Genomic DNA, 20,545 nt, shown 5'->3' with positions numbered 1-20,545 from the left:
AGAAGTTGAGTATTTTCAGTGAACTTACGCACATATAGCGATCTATATCCATAACATTGGTTATCCTATCGTTCCCATGTGAAATTATGTTTTGGCAGCCTGTACAAAATACTAACAGCAAATGCCGATAATCAGGATACTGTTAACAACAGCAATTCTAAACCTGCACGGTAAAATGTTCAGTGTTAACTCTGCACTTGTAGTAGAGCACATTAATGCACTCTTCGAGTTGAATTAACACTGAAAACTTTACTGTGTTTTATTACTACTACTATTGCTACTACGACTACTACTGCTAACAACAACATCAATAATAATAATCACAATGATGATGATGATGATGATAATAATAATAATAATAATAATAATAACAATAATAATAATAATGCAATGCGACACATTCCAAATTGCGTAGAGGGGTATTCTGATTTAACAGATAGTTGTGCGCATTTGACTTAATAACTACATGTAAACATTCCAACATTTTATAAATCCGCTCGCGTATTCATTCCTTCTCCAAGTGCTTCGTCTCAATTTACACAGTACTTGACACGATGATCAAGAAAAATTAGGTAAAATATTTTTTTATATTTAGTCGGCCAACCTAATCTTTCTTATCAAATATTAAAAACAGAAAATCAATATGACAAACGACTGGAGACAAAATGAAGAGAAAATGATCCGCTGCTTGAATTAATAGTCAGGCCAATGTTTGTTTGAGTCCTATTTATTTATTTATTTATTTATTTTATTTTATTTTATTTTATTTTTTAAACTTATTTATTTAGACGCGTACATTCTTTCGTCTCTCCTCGCGTGCACCCTTTAGGCTTAGGTTAAATTTTGGGTGGCTGGAGAGACTGTAATTTGCGCAATTTCGTAAGCAGTTGCGCTCTGTTCAGCGCAGAATCCGTCCGGTCTAGATCCGACCTGGGCCTCAGCCGCAGTCGCGGAGAATCTCTGCACACATATCACAGCTCGACTGTGGACTATAAACGAGAGAGACAGCGAGACGGAGGCACTGAGAGCGCGCCAGAACAGGCAGGTGCAAGGACCCGGGGGACAGCCGCATTCGGTATATTCTCTCTCGCTCTCTTCGCCTCTCTCCCTCTCCATCAGTTACTGCTACTCAATTGAAGCCAAACAATCAGATCAGGATAGCTGTCGGCTGCCTTTAAATACTCATACACCGCAATACCAAATGCGCGGATACTTCCAGAATATACAAACAGCGAGTCTACGGACAGGCGGCGGGCATGTGAAATAGACCGTAAGAATGGATAGAAGGACCTACGCCGTAATTGTGTTACTGTTTCAGCTTCTGGACTTAATACGTGGACAGTTTTTTCCAGGTAAGTTTTCAGTTTACTCACTTTCCGTCACAATTTAAACTTTTCGTTCTCCGTGGCCATTTGAGTTACTGTCACTTGAGCTGGAGATTTAGCCTAAATGCTGATGTGGTTTGGTTAAATTATGTAGAGTTTATGAGTTTATGCGTGATCCAAAACTTCAGCTAGTTCATTTTTGTACGGCGTATCGCTTAAACCGCCCGCTGTCCCTCAGACCTACGCCGACACAATCAAACAGAAAAAAATTACTTTACTGTCTGAATAATTATTAAATGACACAGAAAGCCCGTGGATATTTGCCGTTGAGTTTGAGTGGTTACTGCTTTAAGAAAAAGCCAACGTTGTGCCAATGGCTTATATTACTGTTAGAACAGCCTGGTTATATGCTTTTAGTAGGCATGCGGTTAATGTGGTGCCGCAATTCACAGAAATGCGGCCAACATTTTGCTGGACATTTACAAAGACTATTTAACTGTAACGTGTGTGTCAAAAAGTGACTCTGATACATGTAAACGGTTTTACAGTTTTCAATTTATTTCTTGCATAAATGGACCTGCGTGTGTCTCTGAAGTAGAGATAATTCCCTTTTTTTTAAGCCAACCTAATGGAAAGTTTTTAGAGAAGAGGCAAGCTATTAATTTTTCAACAATCACTGAGCTGATTTCTGAATTCCGATGCTCGATGTTTAGATAATTTTGGAAATAGCGTTGAAGACGCATTTAAATGCGTGTTCATTCCCGGCGATATTCCACATGATGTTTTAACTGTAAATAATATTATTTAATTTGGCAATAACAATTATAAATACGGACATTGATTTACTAATTGAGTCGCTGTTTTCAGTAAGACAGACAATTCGGAAAAGAGATAGAACTTTTAGACTACCAATTGTATTGTTCATGTGTGTATAACGGACTAGCCTATATAAAAGCTTTTGCATTTTTTTTTGATTGTTTTTGGAAAAAAGAAAACGTCGTTTTTCCTCTGAATTAACTTTTCACGGTTGAATTTTAGTAACATCATCAGTATAACTCTTCTCCCGTATGCCGTAATGTTCAGTCCGTACGCGGATATTCGCGCAGAGGCTGTGTAGCAGTTATAGGTACTGATTCTTTCCGCCAGTAGGTGGTACTCTGGGTACGCTCATTCATTTTCAGAAAGGCATTCCAAAGGTACATCACTGTTTTGTCTTTTGACAACCCAGCGTGTTTCCTAAGAAAGTGCGCGCCTATGAAAGTGTTTATTATTTAAAACGGGTAACAAGGAATATAATCGAGTTTGGAAGATGTCAATATTTTAGTTAATACTTATAGCACATGTTGGCCATTATTAATCACAAATAATCACATTTTGCGTTATTTTTGGGACCTTATTTAGGCAATTCAGTGTATACGAAGAATAAATGAATAAATATACATTTAAAGTCAGATCAATTCAGCGTCTGATAGCTACAGGCTAAGAAAGCATGTCTCAATACCAGTTCAATTTCATTGCTTTGGAAACTTTCATTGTTACAATATTAGGTTATATTTGCTTTTTAAAAAATCTTATCGTTTGTGCATTAATGCTCAAACACTAAAATATACGGCTATAGTGTTTACAGATGATTTATATTACAGTTTGAACAGTTTACAGTAACAAATGACGAAAATTGATTTGCTGCTGCGGGCTTGGCATGTTCTTCATCAATCAATAATGTGCGCCACAGCAGACTACAGTGAATGGACAACTATCTATTGAAGCAATTAATTGGCATTTATATAACGCTGTAAATGCGTGTGGATTTGTCAATACTCTCTGTTGGTTATGGCCTGCGGTCTTGACACTCCACAGAAGTGGGTTAACCCAACCCATTTGAAACCAGTATGAACTTGCACAGCGATATAAAACCCAGTTCAATCAACGCAGTTTTCCCCTAATTTCCAACTATGCCATGGCGGTGGGACCAAATCAGTCCTTTGCGCCTTTTTACGCACAGCGAGAGATACGAGAAGGCCGGAATTGTGCTATAGAGTAATAAGGTTGTTACAACTTACAACATAGCCTACTGTAGACCGTGGAACCGTGTTGTGTTACTGTGTCAAATAATAACCCCGTGAGTTCATGCGCAGATGTCTTTACCATCCTTTGATGAGCTGCAATCAGACTGGACGCAGCGGTTTTTTTTAATGCAAAGCACTTTGATCGTAGGGTGATTAGTTTGAGATCAGAGGAGAGACTGTATCGTTTTGCTGTGATATGGTGAACAAAAATATTTATATTTCTTCCCCCTTTTTCTTTTTTCAACTTTTATTATAATTCCAACATTATATATGTATGCTGCAGTGGTTTATGGTGCAACATCTCTGTGCAATGCCATTCCTTTTAAAATATGAAATAAGACATAATAACGGTATTTAAATACTTCAGTGAAAACTGAAATGGAATAACCAAAGACTTCGGGGCTGAATGCCTTTTATAAATCCTTTTAAAATAAACTGGTATTTTCTGCATAATATGTATTGGAGTATACCTCGGGCGAACATGATCTCAGCCTTTCAGAGTAATGTAGAATACATTATGCATTTGATTATTTTCACTTGTGGAGTTCAGTTTATGTGAAGTGAACTTGGCGAGCGAGCTCAGTACAGAAATAAAAATGGAAGCAGTTAGGGATATTTTTGGGGACTGGGCTTGCTGTTGTGTCCGAGCGTGTCAGAGCCGGGAGAGTGATGCTCTCGCCCCTTCTGACCCTCCCATCCCCATTACTGAAAGCAGCTGGGCTAATTTAGGCTACACCACGTTAGCCGCTTCACTGGTGTGTGTCTGTGTGTCTAAGAGAGAGAGAGACAGAGAGAAAGAGACCTTCTGTGTGTGTGTGTGTGTGTGTGTGTGTGTAAGAGAGAGAGAAAGATAGTGACAGAGACAGATGAGAGAGACACACACCTCTTGTGAGTGTGTGTGTTTGTGTGTGTCTGTGAGAGAGGGAAAGAGAAAGAGACCTTCTGTGGGTGTAAGAGAGAGAGAGAAAGAGAGAGACTTTCTGTGTGTGTGTGTAAGAGAGGGAGAGAAAGAGAGAGACAGAGAGACACACACACCCGTGAGTGTGTGTGTGTGTGTGTGTGTGTGTGTGTTTGTCTGTGTGAAAGAGAGTGACAGAGAGAGAGACACACACACACACACCTGTGAGTGTGCGTTTGTGTGTGTCTGAGAGAGAAAGAGAGCGATGGAGAGACACAGAGAGAGGGGAAAGAGAGAGAGAGAGGGAGAGAGGGAGACAGAGAGAGCATGCAATCCAGAAGCCGTGCGCGGTTAATTACATTTCTGTGGCTGGAAGGGTAGAGGTGAGCTGGCCTCTCTCCCTCTCGTTCCGCGCTTCCTTCTCTGTCTTTGAACCCTGGCGCTTCCGGGCCCTGTGGTCTCCCCGGCAGCCCGGGGGCTTAAATGCCACGCTCCTCCGGGTGGAAACTTTCCCGCGCCGCCGTAAAGCGGCTCATTAAAAGCAGGGGGGCTTGGAGGACCGTGTCGTGTTCCGAGCGCTGGCTGTCGCGTCGCGTCTGCGGGCTCTCAATAACCCGTTTACCGGCGATTTTGATGGCGGGGCCTCGTTGGTTCGTATCTCAAACGCGTCGGCGAGCTTTGCAACGAGCCTCCGTCTTCTCGCGTCTTCGTAAAAAAAGCGACAGAGAGAGAGGGAGAGAGAGAGAGAGAGAACACAGAGAGAGAGAGAGAGAGGGAGAGAGCGAGACGAGCTCGGCTCCAATTTGCCTGACGATCGGAAGTTCTTTTTAAAGGTCAGAAGGGAACGGCGACGCGGCCCTCGCTATCCGCCGTTAGCGCTACAGCCCCCCCCCCCCCCCCGGTCGGTCGGCCGTTCGCTCGTGCGTTTCGGAGCTGTCGCCGTGCCCGAGGGTTCGCCCCCGTGCCAGAAGAGGCACTTGGTATTCACCGAGCGTGGCGCTGACGGCTAAGCCAAGGCCGATTCGCTGTCAATCTTGCCGAGCCCTCATCAACTTCCTCAGGTTGGAGGAGACAGCCCACACACACTGTCAGCCGGGAGATTATTTATTTTCCTGGACTGATTTTTTTTTTTTTTTTTTGCTCCAGGCAGGGAGGCCGTATTTATTTTGTCATGTGGGCCGCCCTGATATTTTAATCTAGTAGCAGACAAGCAGTGGGATAGTGTCACTCAAATGAAGAAGAAGAAAAAAAAAACTCCTGCCTTTTAAAAGGAACCTGCTCTCTGTAAAATGGAATGAGGAGACAGAGGGATAAGAGTGTGTGTGAGACAGAGAGTGAAGGGGTCTGTGTGAATATGTGTGTGAGAGTGTCTGAGTGTGAGTGTGTGTGTGAGAATGTGAGTGTGTGAGTGAACGTGTGAGTGAGTGAGTGAGTGAGTGAGTGAGTGTCTGTGAGTGTGTGTGCGTGCGTGCGTGAGTGTGGAAGTAAATTGGTAAAGCTGGGTTCTTTTGTCAGAGCATTGTCCAGCTGAGCTGAGCTGTAGTGTGTAATTCAGACTGTTTGTGTGTTATTTGTGAGGACACTGGCAGCCGTGCTCTTATCTGTACAGATTGCTGCGGAAAGCAGAAATAACAGAGATTATTACCATCTTCATTTCCTCGTAAGCATCGGGCCAAAATTAATTGCACATCCACTGTAAAACACAAAGAGAATCCCCCCATTCCACATATCAGTGGTGTTTAAGAGTAATCCAGTCATTTATAGTCGCAGCTTGAGTTTTAGAGAGCCCGGGATTATCTTCCTCTAATGCCAACGTTTTCTGGTGTTTGTCACAAAAGGCACACAAACAGTTGCTTTCCAGTTGCAAAGTGAGGCTTTGCTGGCATTGCGGAGATTGAAAACGAATACGGGGGGAGGGAGGCGTGGTTCTCAGGCGGTGTTGGCGCTGACCAGGAGAAAGGATGTGGAGGAACGGCGGCGGAGAACGCGAAAGCACTTCGAACTCCAGGAACGGGTGGGAACGCGCGACAAAAAGGAAAACAAAAACTGAAACCAACGTAGGTTTAAGTTGGCGAGAGTGGATTGTGTGGCCTGTGCATCTTACGTAGGAGCGTAAACTGAAAAAAAAAACCAAAACAAACGAAACAAAACCGCGTGGCGAACGGAGAGCAGGCGGAAAGGTGAAAGCGGCGGCTCTGGCGGAACGCCGCACGCGCTGCCGTCCCGGCACGCTCGGAGAGCAGGAGAGGAGGTTCGCCGGTCCGTTTGGAAGCTAACCGATTTGACACACGCGCCCTGTGAGCCAGCCAATCGGGATCTTGATTATTCCCGCTCTGCCCGTTAGGAACACCGGTCTCGGTCGTAATTGCGATATCCGGCGAACCTTTCGCCCCGCCGTCCCCTGCCGTCGCCAGGCAAGCGGCGGTTTGACGAGCCGTCGCTCACGGACCTGCTCTGCGTTCTGCACGCTCCTCCGTTTTTCCACGTCGGGAAAACCCGAGGACGAAGATTTGCAGCCAGGGGGTCCGCTTATCTGTGCGCCTCCGTCACTTAATACCCCCCGCGCCTATCCTAGCTGCTCGATTAAACCTCAGCTTAGCGAAGGAGAGGGGGTCTCTGTCCAAGTTGTGAAACGACCTCTCATTTGCTCACAGAAAAAAATCTGCGAAAATGCGAAATGAGGTTTAAACGCGTTCATGAGTGAGATCCTGGCCGTTTCGCTGGAAGAACGTTGAGATGTCAGGACTGCAAGACCTCTCCGACCGTAGAAGTGTAGTCACGTCACGTGTCTGGTAGAGGGGCAGAATTTATGATAATGAACCCATATAAGCTGTAAAATAAGCCATTCAAAACAAAGATTTAAGACATCAGCGACGCTGGAGAGAATTACACTTTTTTTGTATTTTCGTGATGAGATTGTTTGTTTCTCTGGGGAGAGATTAGTCTCCAGTGCGATCATTGAAAGTAGGGTTTTGCATCAAACATGAAATAAAATGAAATACTGCCTATGATTTATTATTAATTATAGGAATAGTAATAATAATAATAATGAGAAAAAGATGAAAAAGGAGAAGAATTTAAATGAAATGAAACATTTAAGTGTCTATATATAAAATAATTGATGATGATTAGGAAGCTAAAACCTGTATTAGTTTGAGTTACTACAAGTATTAGCCTGTAAGTGTAAAATGCATTGGGTGGCATGCTTTTGATTAGATAATATTTAAGTGAATTTGCAGGCTGTTTTAGCCTTGAACGAGAGATATACTGCTATAACCCTTTGTGATAGATTTACAAATGTACCCTTAGCGACATATGTACAGATATACCCTTAGTGATAGATGTACTTAAATTCCCTTAGCGATAGATGTAGATATACCATTAGTGATAGATATACAGATATACCCTTAGCAATAGATGTACAGATATACCCTTAGCGACAGATGTACAGATATACCCTTAGTGATAGATGTACAGATATACCCTTAGCGACAGATGTACTGATATACCCTTAGTGATAGATGTACAGATATACCCTTAGCGATAGATGTACAGATATACCCTTAGCGATAGATGTACAGATATAACCTTAGCGATAGATGTACAGATATACCCTTAGCGATAGATGTACAGATATACCCTTAGCGATAGATGTACAGATATAACCTTAGCGATAGATGTACAGATATACCCTTAGCGATAGATGTACAGATATACCCTTAGTGATAGATGTACAGATATACCATTAGTGATAGATGTACAGATATACCCTTAGCGACAGATGTATTGATATACCCTTAGTGATAGATGTACAGATATACCCTTAGTGATATATGTACAGATATACCCTTAGCGATAGATGTACAGATGTACCCTTAGCGATAGATGCACAGCCATAGTTTTAGCCTGAGAGATGTACAGGTGTGAGGTGAAAAACGATTGTGTCCTTGAGGAGACAGCAATTTCATCTGGACATTTGATGGCATGTCCAATATGGGTCAAATCTATGGAATCCTGTGTGTTACTCAGCCATGATGGTCACAAAGCAGCGGGAGCTATTGAGGTCCAACCCAGCGGCTTATCCAAAGTGTGCACACCCGTGTGACTGTGCGAGGCTTGAATCGGAGGAACGGGGCCCACTCTTGAAAGATTCATGAATGTGCGAGGGGGTAAAGGGGAGGGGAGATTGATGCGCTACGCTCCGACCTGGGAATTGGAGGAGCGCATCGAGAGATCAGCTGTAATTTGCTGGAGCATATCGCGGGGCTGTTTGTGTTAGGGCCTCTAATCGACAGCTCAGTGTTCCAGCCAAGCCAGAAAGAGCTACACAGCTTCACTCTCCTCAAAGGAGGAGGAATTTGCGCTTGGCTGTTGTCAGAGTAATCTCTGAAACCATTCTGTTAACGGTGGAAGTCATTGAGTACCTTTATATTGCCTGATTTTGTGCCATATTGGCAAAACTCCATATCCCAGCATGCTGTGAACTTCCCCAAGATGTCCTTGAAGTGGATTCTGCTTCCTGAAAAAAAAAAAAAAACCCAAACCCAATGTGCTTTTATGAGTTCATGTAGAGTGGTGTCTGCCAAATTGAGAGAATTATTGTCAGCCGCTATATTTGTTGAGTGAGCTTTATCTGAAAACGCTTTGTCTCTGATGGTGGCTGGTCCAGATAGCTCATCTGCTGCACTGTCAAGTTTCTGTCACTTTCAATAAGAAACTGTCAGTGGCTCGATCCCGGCCGTTTGAAAATCGATACAAATATATTAAAATCGTGAAAAAAAGAGCCCTGTGACTGGGCCTCTAGGCCTCTCTTTCTGCTTCGGGGCAGTGTTCTTTAATCTGTGGTTCTCCTTTGGCTGAAAATTTGCGAGGGATTGTGGGAGTTGTCTCCGTTGACCGGCTCGCCGGCCGGCTGTCCCGGTCTTTGTGTCTGAGGAGGCGCAGGCACTCTGCGGAAGACTGACGCTAACGCTGCGTCGTCCGCAGCTCCCCCCCACGATTGGCCCCGAGGGAAGGGGCGAGTTAACGGGAGATGCTGGAGGTGCTTCAGAGCCCCCCCCCCCCCCGCGATCGGGAGCGCCGTAACAGAAACCGAAACCGAAACCAGCCGGCCCGGACTCCCTCGCTCTCCCCCGTCTCCTCTTCCAGTGTTTTTTTACACGTTCCTTCCTTCCGTCTGTCAGATCCGGAAGCAATTTGTCACAAAGCCGTCAACAGATTGCCGCTAATTAGCGGAGGGTTCACGGAGGGGCCGATGTGAACAGGGGGGGGGGGGGGGGTTAATTTGTGGTTAAATAGCTTTTGTTGTTCCGCGGAGATGATTAAGCTGAAGAACGGCACTTAAGTGCGTTCGGAACGCGTGCTAACGAACCAGCCCCCCCCCCCCCGATTCCCCCGCTTTACCGCGTGCGCCGGGCGTGTCTCGCTTTTACCGCCGGGTACGCGCGGGGGACGAGCCGTCGGGCCGCCCAGACCGGCCCTCGCACTCGCCGCGCGTTACGCGCTATTTTCAGCCAACCGGGATCTGGTGGGCTTTTAGCACGATGACGCTAATTCCAGAGATCAGGTGGAGGAGGGCCCTTCAGCCCGCTGGAGCCGGTCCCGGTGCGCTTCGTCGTTTGATCCCGCGCCTCTCGGGGGGTCCTGTTCAGATGAAAGGAGTACCTCAGCCCCCTGCACCTCCCCCTCCCCCAGCAGACTTGTGTTCTGGTCCATTTAAGTCAGCCAGTTATTTCCATTTTAATTAGTTCACGGGAACATTTGCTCATTTCAGACACAGACTGGACTCTTGTCTATGGCAGTGGGACCCAATAACACCATTTGTCTGTGGTTTTGAAGGACAGCTGTTTTCATTTGCGTGCTTTGAAGACGCCCTCGTTATATATGCAATCCATCAGAAGGTTTATTGAACACTTTGAGGTGCTTCACCAAAGTGTTTCACCTAACTACCTCACCCAGGAACTGGATGACAAGGAACCTTTTGATGGCAAGGAGATTGAGTCAAAAATAAGTCTTTAAATCTTTTTGTACAAATGCATTTTAGTGGGCTGGAATGAGATTGGACTGACCACTGTGTTTTATTATTCTTTCCCTAATATGTTAATTTGTTCATTTCAATAAATAACTGTGAATGTATTTCAACCTGAAATGTATTGTATTACCACTGCAAGTCTCAAACTCTCAGCACTTGGAAAAATCTTATTTCAATAGATTATTTCTGTGACTTAAAAAAAGGGAATTCAATTATGAAAGCACTCAGCCATGTTGGCAAGTCTTAGTAAATATCCCATTAGTAACATTTTTCTACAGTAGCATTAGACTTGAACATTTCTACCATGTAAGCTTCAATGAAACAAGGAGAAATGTGAATTGAAACCAACAGTTTATCCATTTTTAACCCTTTTTGGAATGTTTTTTTTTTTTCTTAAAAATTCTAAATTCCATTGCTCTCAATTAACAGTAGTGATTATTACATTAGCACTGGAATGTTCTAATCACAAATTTGTGCTCATGCACTTAAAAAGGATTAAAATGGCTGGGAGGAGGTGAAGAATCAGCAGGAGAGCGATGAAATGTAGAGGATGTGTGAATGTTCACAGCTGTGTTGAAAGATGACCCATGATGCTTTGCGCTCAGGCCCTGCGCAGGCCCAGGCAGGAGGTAGGGCCAGGGGAGCCTTGCACACATTCCGCGCCCCTATAGAAATAAACGCAATATATACTGCAATTTATTAGAATGAAATACATCATCTAAAACAGAATAAGGTATTGCAACACCTTCCAATATATGGGCAAAAATTGTTTGATATGACAAGCTACTTAAAAATACTGCATATATTGCTGTGAAATATATTTCATCTGAAAAAATTCACATATACAGTACACACAAAATATATTGAAGTAAATTTGATTTCCTTAAGGGTAGGGTCAGCAGACATTTTAGAAGTCAAAATGGAAACATAATGGAAGTCTACCGGAGTATTATTGCCACACATTTTGTTGTTCCTGGCTTGGCACTTTGGTTCTGAGAGACATCGATTCAGACTTAAGTGGACCTCTTTGTCTCGTACTGGAAGTAGGGGTAGAGGGAAGGAGGTTCTCGGTGGGTGGGTCGTGTCACGCAAAGTTCAAAACGACAAGAGTTCGAAAAGCAACGAGAGGCAGGTACTGAAGATGTTGCTGCTGCTAATCAGCGAGACTTAGGCTGCCGGGATGCCGATTTGATTAGTGCTGCCGTGATCTTCAGAACACCTGCGCGTCCGTTCATTCTCCTCTCCAAACTCTGACTGGAGAAATAGGCCTCGGTGTCTGTTGCCTTGACGAAAGCGAGGAAGTGATGCGAGGCTTCTTCGCGTCCCCGTCAGGTTCAAAGGTCAAACTCTGCAGGTAAATGTAAGCGGGACGACCTGACACTGTCAGGTTTTCAGAATAAAATTTCTGGATTGCAAAATTGGTCTGTGCGAGTTTTCCTCTGGGCAGGAAGTGTGTTTCACCCCCTCCCCCTCCCCCTTCTCTCAGAAGTTGTTTTGTCCTACTTTAAGTTATGGAGGAAAGGCACAAGGAAATGGTAATGAAGGAGAGGCATGACTGATGGGACAAGACGCCACTCCACTGCTGCTGGCTTTCAGAAGCCAGTATTACTGCAGACCAGACACGTTTTGTACATTTTTTAAGAGCTCAGGCAAAAGGTAAAGTCAAGCGAGAACTTCTGGTGTCAGAACAGCCGTCTCCTTCAGCCTATTGCTCAGACGTAATACGCTAGCGCATATCAATAAGCCTGTTTACGCATACTAATGAGCTAATTATGATCGCTTCCACCTTGTTGATTTCAGATACATTTTCTCTCTCTATATGTGTAAATATATATATATATATATATATATAGTCTCTCCAGATTAATATTCTCCTCTAGTCCTTAGAAAGAGAATCCATTAGGCTCATTTCGGTGGTAAGCAATGATAAAACCTTGTCAGTTTACAAGTTATAGGGGCCACCGAAGGATTCTCTCCCCCCCCCCGGTTCCGTTTTAATTTCACTCTTTTATTCATACTTTCTTTTGTCCACGACCATGCTTATCAGCTTCATCATTTTTTTTTTTCCCAAATTGAACTAAACTGAAGGGAATTTGAACATGATGGATGAAGCGACTGTTAAACTCGACGGTCCGAGACTGTGATTGCGGTATTCCTGATATCCTGGAACCCGCTCTGCCATGAAAGCTGAAATTAGCGATGGCAACTCTATTACACTCGGAGCTGCCTCTTTCCGACGGAAACTATCACGCTCGCGTATTGTTCCGGCGTAGCGCTGGGCCTCGCGTTAAACGGAATGGAAAAAGCTCTAAAACGCATCGAGACGGTGCGCTACAATAGCCTCTATAAATCACTACCTGCACCCTTTTGACCTTTGCAGTCGAATACCCCAAAGGCTTTTAAACTGAGCCCTTTGCGGAAAACAAACGGCGTTGGCTCATAACGAAACGAGATGTTTTGTTTTTCTGTGTAATGTAGCTCGCACTGGTAGAGCGCTATTTTTGCTGCTAGTACCATGGACCTGAATCCAGTCAACATCTGTTCTTAACTTTCACAATTAAGTATACCCGGCGATATCAACGCCTGTCTTTGCAAACAACAGGTGCTGTGTTCGCTGTACGCAAATAGCTCAATTTGCTGAACTATTTTTGTGACGAAAATAAATTGACACTCAATTTATTTTGAAGTGAAAGATAAGCACAGAAGCTGACTGAATTCAGAGCGAAGCCGTCCCGCACCTGTAGCTTGGACAGATAAGCAGTGCCTCAGGCTCTTGAAGGACAGCGTCCCAATCCACCGTTTCCTGAACGGACAGAAGTGATTCTTTTGACTGTTTTGATCATAAAAAGGACTGTTGCCAGTCTTTATTGTGCAAAGTTTCCTAAATCTTTTTTTTTCTTAAATCTTTTTATTCTTTGGGAGAGAACATAAAGCTAATTATCACATTGTTAACTGCAATCCTCGTCCATCAAGCAGACCTGAAGGTGTGTGTGTGTGTGTGTGTGTGTGTTTCTTTGTTTTATGTGAGTTTGCCTGTGAACTAAGGCAAGTGGGAAGAGATACTAACCAGCTTGGCGAAATCTTAAAATGAAAGCAGCGTAACAAACACCGGAGAATGCAGATTCCGTCAGGCGAGGAAATCCGCCCACCCGATTTCGGCGGGCTTCTCCCGCCATACGCGGCTCCGTATGGCGGGGCGCCTGCAGACGCGCGCGGGACAACCGCTCTTCCGGTGGCGGCTAACGGTGGACGCTCCGCGCGCGCTCACAGAAGCTGACTCGGCGCGTCCTGCGTCATCGCTCCGCTGCCGTTCGCTGACTTTTACAGCGATGCGAAAGTTTGCTTCCTGGTTTTCAAGCGTCCGATGCTTCCCCAGATGGTATTTGTTTCTCATGCAATGGCCACATGATGAGCTGTTGTTGGCAGCAGTCAGCAGAAGGATATCTTTCAGGCCAAATGAATCAAGTTGCCCTGTTCGTCCACAGAAGGAGAAACACTTTGAAATGAGAAACACTTTGGTTTAATGTTGTTTGCCATTTCCATTGGCCACCAACTGATATTTTTCAACCATCTGGTAGCTGAGATTTTATTATAAATAATAATGATAATAAGTTTTTGACAGATAGCAGTAATGGCAATGAAATGCCAGAAGTAGACCTGTGAGCTGGTAGGCATTGGGCTCTACTGTGCGTGGACTCCATTTTAGTTGCCCTTCTTGGTACTTTTTCAAGAGCTTCTGTTTCGTTCTAGTGTGGAGCCCAGAACTGCATACGCTACTCAAATTGTTTTTTAATAAAGGCATTGTACAACATCAATATACCCTTTTAAAATGTATACTCAGTACTTTTTTCTGCATGTCCTAGCTTCCTGTTGGTGTTTTTACTCCTACAACACAATGCTTGGACCTTGATAAGGTTGATCAACTATACTCACGTCAGATGCCCATGCCTGAACTAGCATTGTACTGGGTCCTTCAGACATCCACATTAGTGTGAGTTACAAATGACTGCAATCTCATGCGCATTAATTGCGTAATTTCCCCCACACCTGACTTATTAGGTCGTGCATGCAGATTGCCTTCAGTACAGCACGTGCGTCTGTGAAAGAGACGGAATGATCTGTCGGTTCGGTTTTTCCGCTCGATCGATTAATGGTGTCTGCGTGAAACATTTGTTCTTACTCTGTGGCGACTTTTACCATTTCTACCTGTTCGTGGCTATTGGATATTGTGTGGCCCATAGATAGGCATGTCTTTGTTGCCCCTCCCCCCTGGGCTGGAGCACCAATCAGAAATTCCGAACACGTCTGGCAGGGATGCAGCCACATTAAATAATCTGAAGATGTATGGAGCGGAAGACTTTCAGAAGTGAGTAAGTGAGGGTGGGCCCAGAAACTAGTACTTTCCAGATGACACGGGTTTTAATGTTAAGGTCCTTTGAAAATGTTCTCCATGTGGTATGTAGGCTTCTTCCCCTAACAAATGCATTTTTCTAATTCTTCTCACTTTGGTTAATCCTTTCAGAAAATGATAGCGGGTTAGTTGCACAATTAAAACAATGCAATGCTCCTGCCTGCGCTCTCTGGCGCTACACAGCAAAACATTAGTGTCAAAAGTACTTGATAAGGTACTTTTAACACCAATAGAATAAAACTGTTGCCACATTGTCCCTGTTTGATTCTTATAGCTGATTTAATTGCTCTATGTGCGTGTTTGCAATGCTAATATCTACCACGCACTGATGAAATACACAAAAATGGTGGGAAGTACTCAAATACTGTGTAACATTTCAACAGTCACTTGGTGGATGAGAAGCGTTGCGAGACCCTGGCTTTATCCTAGACGACCACTCTAGTGAACATCACATTCGATAATCGAGCTAATCTGAGCATAGCTGCTTTTCATTACATCTCCCCCCGTATTTTCTCTGTATCTGAGTGTTTTTCTTAACGCGGACTCATCTGTTGGAAGCCGTGTAGGGCTGGCCTCAGTTCGGCGGTTAATGTGATTTATCGTCATTGTTATGTTCCCCGACAGCTTTTAGCTGATGGAACAAGCTTCGTGCCGCGGGCCTCGCCGGCGTCTGCGATAACGACTTCGCCTGACCGACCTACGGCGACGGCGTCGCGTCTTTACCGAAACCAAGGAGGGGCCGCTGCCGCCGCTTCCGCGCGGCGGTGCGTTTCAGAGGCCTGACAGCACGCCCGTTCACCCGTCTAATTTATAACAGAGGCTGGAGTGCGTTCCCCGACCGTTTATCTCCACGCGCCGTGCTATTTGTCTGAATGAAAACGAACGCTGTAAAATATTAAAGCGCCGCACGAATCCGTCAAGAGCTCGTCTAGACCTGAGGGCCGTCGGCCAATAGAAGCTTTCCTTTTCATGTTTTACCGAGCGAGGTTTTCTTTTCGGGGGGAAAGTGTGTGTGTGTGTGCTGTGGCTGGATCTGAGGCACGCCCACTCCTAGGTGCGCGTTGATATTGGCCGGCGTGCGCTAGGAAGGCAATTCAGCCAGTCGCGCGATAAATAACCGCGGCTCGTTCGGTTTAATATTCATCTCTCCGTTTTATGGACTGCTGCGTGGAAATAAAAATGAATAATAAAGCCGACTTCCGCTACTTCGGAAAAATAAAGGAGAGGCATTAGTGTGCTCCGGAGCGCCGTATCCGCGGCGACGCCCCATTTGCGCCCGGGGCTCTGGCGAGAAGCGCCCGCCGCGCCCCCTTGGCCGCCCCCACCCCCCCATCCCCACCCCGTTTCTCTCGCCCCTGCCCCCTGGTTTTTCACGCGGGTTTCTCCTCTCTCTCTCTCTCTCTCCGCGACGGTTAATAGGGCGTGAACGAGCCGGCTAGCGCCGCGCTCGGCTGCCGCTCTGGCGGATATCATCATCATCGTCTTCGTCTCTGTCGTCGTCGTCATCATCGCCTTCGCCATCGCCATCATCATCACCGACGCCGCCGTCGGAGTCCTGCCGATCGCTCACCGCCCGTGTGCCTCGGGACAAATGAGGCGGTCCGAAGGCCAGTCTGCAGTTTACGGGATCACACCGCCATATTCGTTTACTTATTTATTTATTTACTCACTTATTTATACTGTAACTCGACCGGCGCTGAAGACGTAAAGGTTTTCACTGCCCGGCAGTTTACAGCGCATTGCTTTTGCTCGATGGTAATTTTATTCAGACATGCATGCTAGACCTGTGGGGCCATTACACTTAATTCAGCGGTGAAAATGACCTGGCCCTCGTGTATTAATATGGAAGGGAGAACCAAGGGGATAAACTTAAACCTTTTTAAATATTTAAAATTGACTTATAAATATGTATTTATTATGTCAGTCTGTGTGTCTGGCCCTGTCCGTCTGTCTGTCTGTCGGTCTGTGTCTGCCCCTATCTGTCTCTGTCTGTCTGTCTGTCTGTCAGTCAGTCTGTGTCTCTGTCTGTCTGTCTGTGTTTGCCTGTGTGTTTGTCTGTCTGTCTGTTAGTCAGTCTGTATCTCTGTCTGTCTTTGTGTCTGTCTGTGTCTCTGTCTGTCTGTCTGTGTGTCAGTCTGTGTCTGTCTGTGTGTGTGTTTGACTGCCTGTTTGTGTGTCTGTCTGTGTGTCAGTCTGTGTGTCTGTCTGTCTTTGTATCTGTCTGTGTCTCTGTCTGTCTGTCTGTCTGTGTATCTGTCTGTCGGTGTGTTTGTCTGGCTTCAGAGATGGCTGTTGTCTGATCAGAGTACTGAGCTTGGCAGGCTGTCCTCTGCTCTGTGTGAGAGATCCCTCTCCTCTCTCAGTCACCTGCATCCCCGTCCTCCCCGGCGCGCTGTGTGCCACCCTCTCCTTCAGTGCCAGTTTCCTCCCTAACGAGCGTGTGATTGGTGTCGTTTGTCTGAGCCAGCGCTCCGAGCTAGCCGCGGGGCTGCGTGCGGACGATCCGTCTTTCGCCAGATTCGCAGAGAGAAGCCAGCCGAAACGCATCAAACCAAAACCCGTAAAAACCCAGGTCCCAACAAAACTTTCCCTCTTATTTATTATAGGGAGATTGTTATACAGATTGAATGCTGAGAATTCGAATAGCAATTACACACAGAGAAGATCTGGGCGATGCTACCGCTAACATCTGCACTGTGGACACCATGTCCTACCAGGCTAAATGTGGCGAGCTAACTTTTTACAAAGGAGTGGATTTAAATACGGATCTCCTAGAAAATCATTGCTTTTGTGAATATTTTGGAAGGTTGTTGGCTTTAGCGTTATCCTTTCAACTTGCCAATCAGGTAATTGGTTGGAGTGAATATGAAATATGAATACATTCAGAGATAGGAAAACACAGAAAATGTTCCGTACTGTACATAACATCCGAAAAAAAGTCCAAAGTGTACCCAAAGTAATTTACTAATGGCAAAGTGAGTAAGGGATTTAATGGGTCTTTTCTGAGAGTGGCGCTGTTTATTTGAGCTTATTGCAGCGTGGGATTAAATATTACATCTCTGAAAGGATTGCGGAGATAGACGGTGAATAGGCTGTGAGTCATTGCTGAGCTCAGATTGACTAAGTTCCTTTCTGCTATCTGTTGAGAGGATGAGCAAATGAAGAGGACTGAATAATGTGTGTTTTTGGACACTTTCTATGAATGACTTGTGATGGATTTCATTGTGAGGTGTCAATAACTCACTGATTTTATTTCTTAGCCATTTTTCAGTAGTCTTTTTATGCACATCCTGCAGTTCTGTCTAAATATTGAACTTCAAGTCACAGGATTATGAAAATGCCAGTATGAATTATATATTTGAGTTTGAATCATTGGTGTTTCCTATTAAATGAATACATGCATTTCATAGAAGCTACAGTAAGTGATTTGTATGACATTTTGCCATGACTGTATCTTTATGCATGAATAAATCCAGTGGAAATGCACTGATAAAACCAACACAGAAAAAAATTATTTCGAGGATATATTTCCCCCAGTGGGGAACCCAGGTGCAGAAGGATAGAGATTTCTGCTGAGCGTGTGTGTGTGTGTGTGTGCGTGTGCGTGTGCGTGCGTGTGTGCGCTTCAGTGGGTATGAAGAGTGTGTGTCTCAGTGGGTATGGAGATTCTCAGTGGGGTGGAGATTCTCGGTAGGTATGGAGAGTCTCAGTGGGTATGAAGAGTCTCAGTGGGTATGGAGAGTCTCAGTGGGTATGGAGAGTGTGTGTCTCCGTTGATATGGAGAGTTTCAGTGGGTATGGAGGGTCTCAGTTTTTATAGAGAGTCTCAGTGGGTATGAAGAGTCTCAGTGGGTACAGAGAGTCTCAGTGGGTAGAGAGAGTCTCAGTTGGTACAGAGAGTCTCAGTGGGTATGGAGAGTCTCAGTGGGTATAGAGTCTCAGTTGGTACAGAGAGTCTCAGTGGGTATAGAGAGTCTCAGTTGGTACAGAGAGTCTCAGTGGGTATGGAGAGTCTCAGCGGGTATGGAGAGTCTCAGTGGGTATAGAGAGTCTCAGTGGGCATGGAGTACCTGGGTGCATGCATGGGTGGGTGTATCTTGGTGCGTAGTGTGAGATTTTATAATTACCTGCAGCTGTTCATGGCAGCAGTGGAAATGGAGGTGTTAATTAGGGGTGTAAACCTCACATCACAAATTTTACCACGATATGATCCAAGATGATCTGATACAGTAGGAAACAATCAATATATGTATATGAGTCAGCTAACATAATCCTGTTTCAATGTACATATGCATCCAAAATGAGGTTGAGAAAACAAAAACTTATTTGAAGTCACGTTTAACTGAAGGAAAAAATGGCACTAGCTTGAGTAATGTAAACAATGTAAATGTAAACAGTGATGTTGCCAGTGTTGATAGAGAGCAAAATGCTTAAAGATTATGGAAATTTAAATAAGTATTTTTCTATGATTCGTAATGATACAGATAGATTTTTGTATATTGCCATGATACAGATAGATTTTTGTATATTGCATTAATTGGATCGGATCGTTGCCCTTTGAACCGATACATTGTTCCGGATCGATGCATGGTTTAACCCCTAGTGTTAATCAGTCTGCTTGTGCCATGGTCCTGGTCTCTCTCTCTGATATCTCCCTGGTCTCTCTCTTCTCTCTTTGTCTCTCGCTGTCTCTCTTTCTCTCACACACATCTCCCTGGTCTCTCTCTCTTTCTCTCACACACATCTCCCTGGCCTCTCCCTCTCTCTCGCTCTCTCTCTCTTTCTCTCACACACATCTCCCTGGTCTCTCGCTCTCTCTCTCTTTCTCTCGCACGCATCTCCCTGGTCTCTCTCTCTTTCTCTCACACACATCTGCCTGGTCTCTCTCTCTTTCTCTCACACACATCTCCCTGGTCTCTCGCTCTCTCTCTCTTTCTCTCACACACATCTCCCTGGTCTCTCCCTCTCTCTCTCACTTCTCTCCACCTCTCCCTGGTCTCTCCTCTCTCTCCACCATCTCCCTTCTCTCGCACGCTCTCCTCTTCTCTCCCCTCTCCTGTCTCTCTCTCTTTCTCTCGCACGCATCTCCCCGGTTTCTCTCCGTGTCTTTCTCTCGCAGTCTAGTGAGGGTACAGAACAGTACATCACCGGTGTTTTTGCTCTAGTTTTGTCTGGGGGGGTTGGCGTGGTTTGGGCTGGACGCTCTGGAGGCCGGCGGCGTGCTTTCTGAGATAAGTGTACCGGACACACGACCCCAGGGGCTGCTGGGTAAAAATGGGTCATGGTGCGGGGAGCTCTGGCAAGGTCACACAGCCCAGACTGTCAGGTTTATACCTCAGTCAGCCAGGCAAAGGCGGTGCTGTTCGGAGCTGTTGAGAATGTAGCCAGCCTCAGCGACCCAAAATGTGAGACACAGGGGGGCATGTGTCAAATGTGTCACATTTCCATGTACCGCCCCTCTGAGAATCTGACCAGTGGCTATGCTGCATGTCCCTGATGTGGTTTTTAGCCCTTTACACCTGTGAGAATGCTTTAAGACCTAGGCAGAGCATGTCTTTGTGTATGTCTGGGCAGAGACGGAGCAGTGTGTGTGTGTGTGTATGTGTGTGTGTGTCTGGGTAGAGGCAGGTTATGTATCAGGTATCCTCCTTCCCTTAATTGCTTTCTAAATGTCACAGGCCCTTGTGAGCACTTTGTTTTCCGTTCGTTAGTCTGCTGCTATTGGCCTCATTAAGATACAGAAACAGTTTTGGTAGCGGCTTCTTTCGGAAGATTAAAAGAGCCCCCCCGCCCCGCCCCCCGTGATGTAACAGG

At 45.2% G+C, this 20,545-nt stretch overlaps 1 protein-coding gene across 1 annotated transcript in view; it reads left to right on the top strand.

Annotated features, from left to right (window-relative positions):
• The first annotated feature begins 1,014 nt into the window (after positions 1–1,014).
• The window catches only part of ptprt (protein tyrosine phosphatase receptor type T), a 301,390-nt gene continuing 281,859 nt past the window's right edge, over positions 1,015–20,545 (top strand). Inside the window, exon 1 of the mRNA XM_064305091.1 lies at positions 1,015–1,352. Within this exon, the coding sequence (XP_064161161.1) occupies positions 1,277–1,352 (76 nt within the window). The 5' untranslated portion in view covers positions 1,015–1,276. The remainder of the gene's footprint in view (positions 1,353–20,545) is intronic.

The sequence above is a fragment of the Anguilla rostrata genome, chromosome 13, assembly GCF_018555375.3.
Source record: "Anguilla rostrata isolate EN2019 chromosome 13, ASM1855537v3, whole genome shotgun sequence".
Lineage (NCBI taxonomy): Eukaryota > Metazoa > Chordata > Actinopteri > Anguilliformes > Anguillidae > Anguilla > Anguilla rostrata.
The sequence above is the reverse complement of the archived record's forward strand: the minus strand, read 5'-3'. Positions and strand labels throughout refer to the sequence as shown.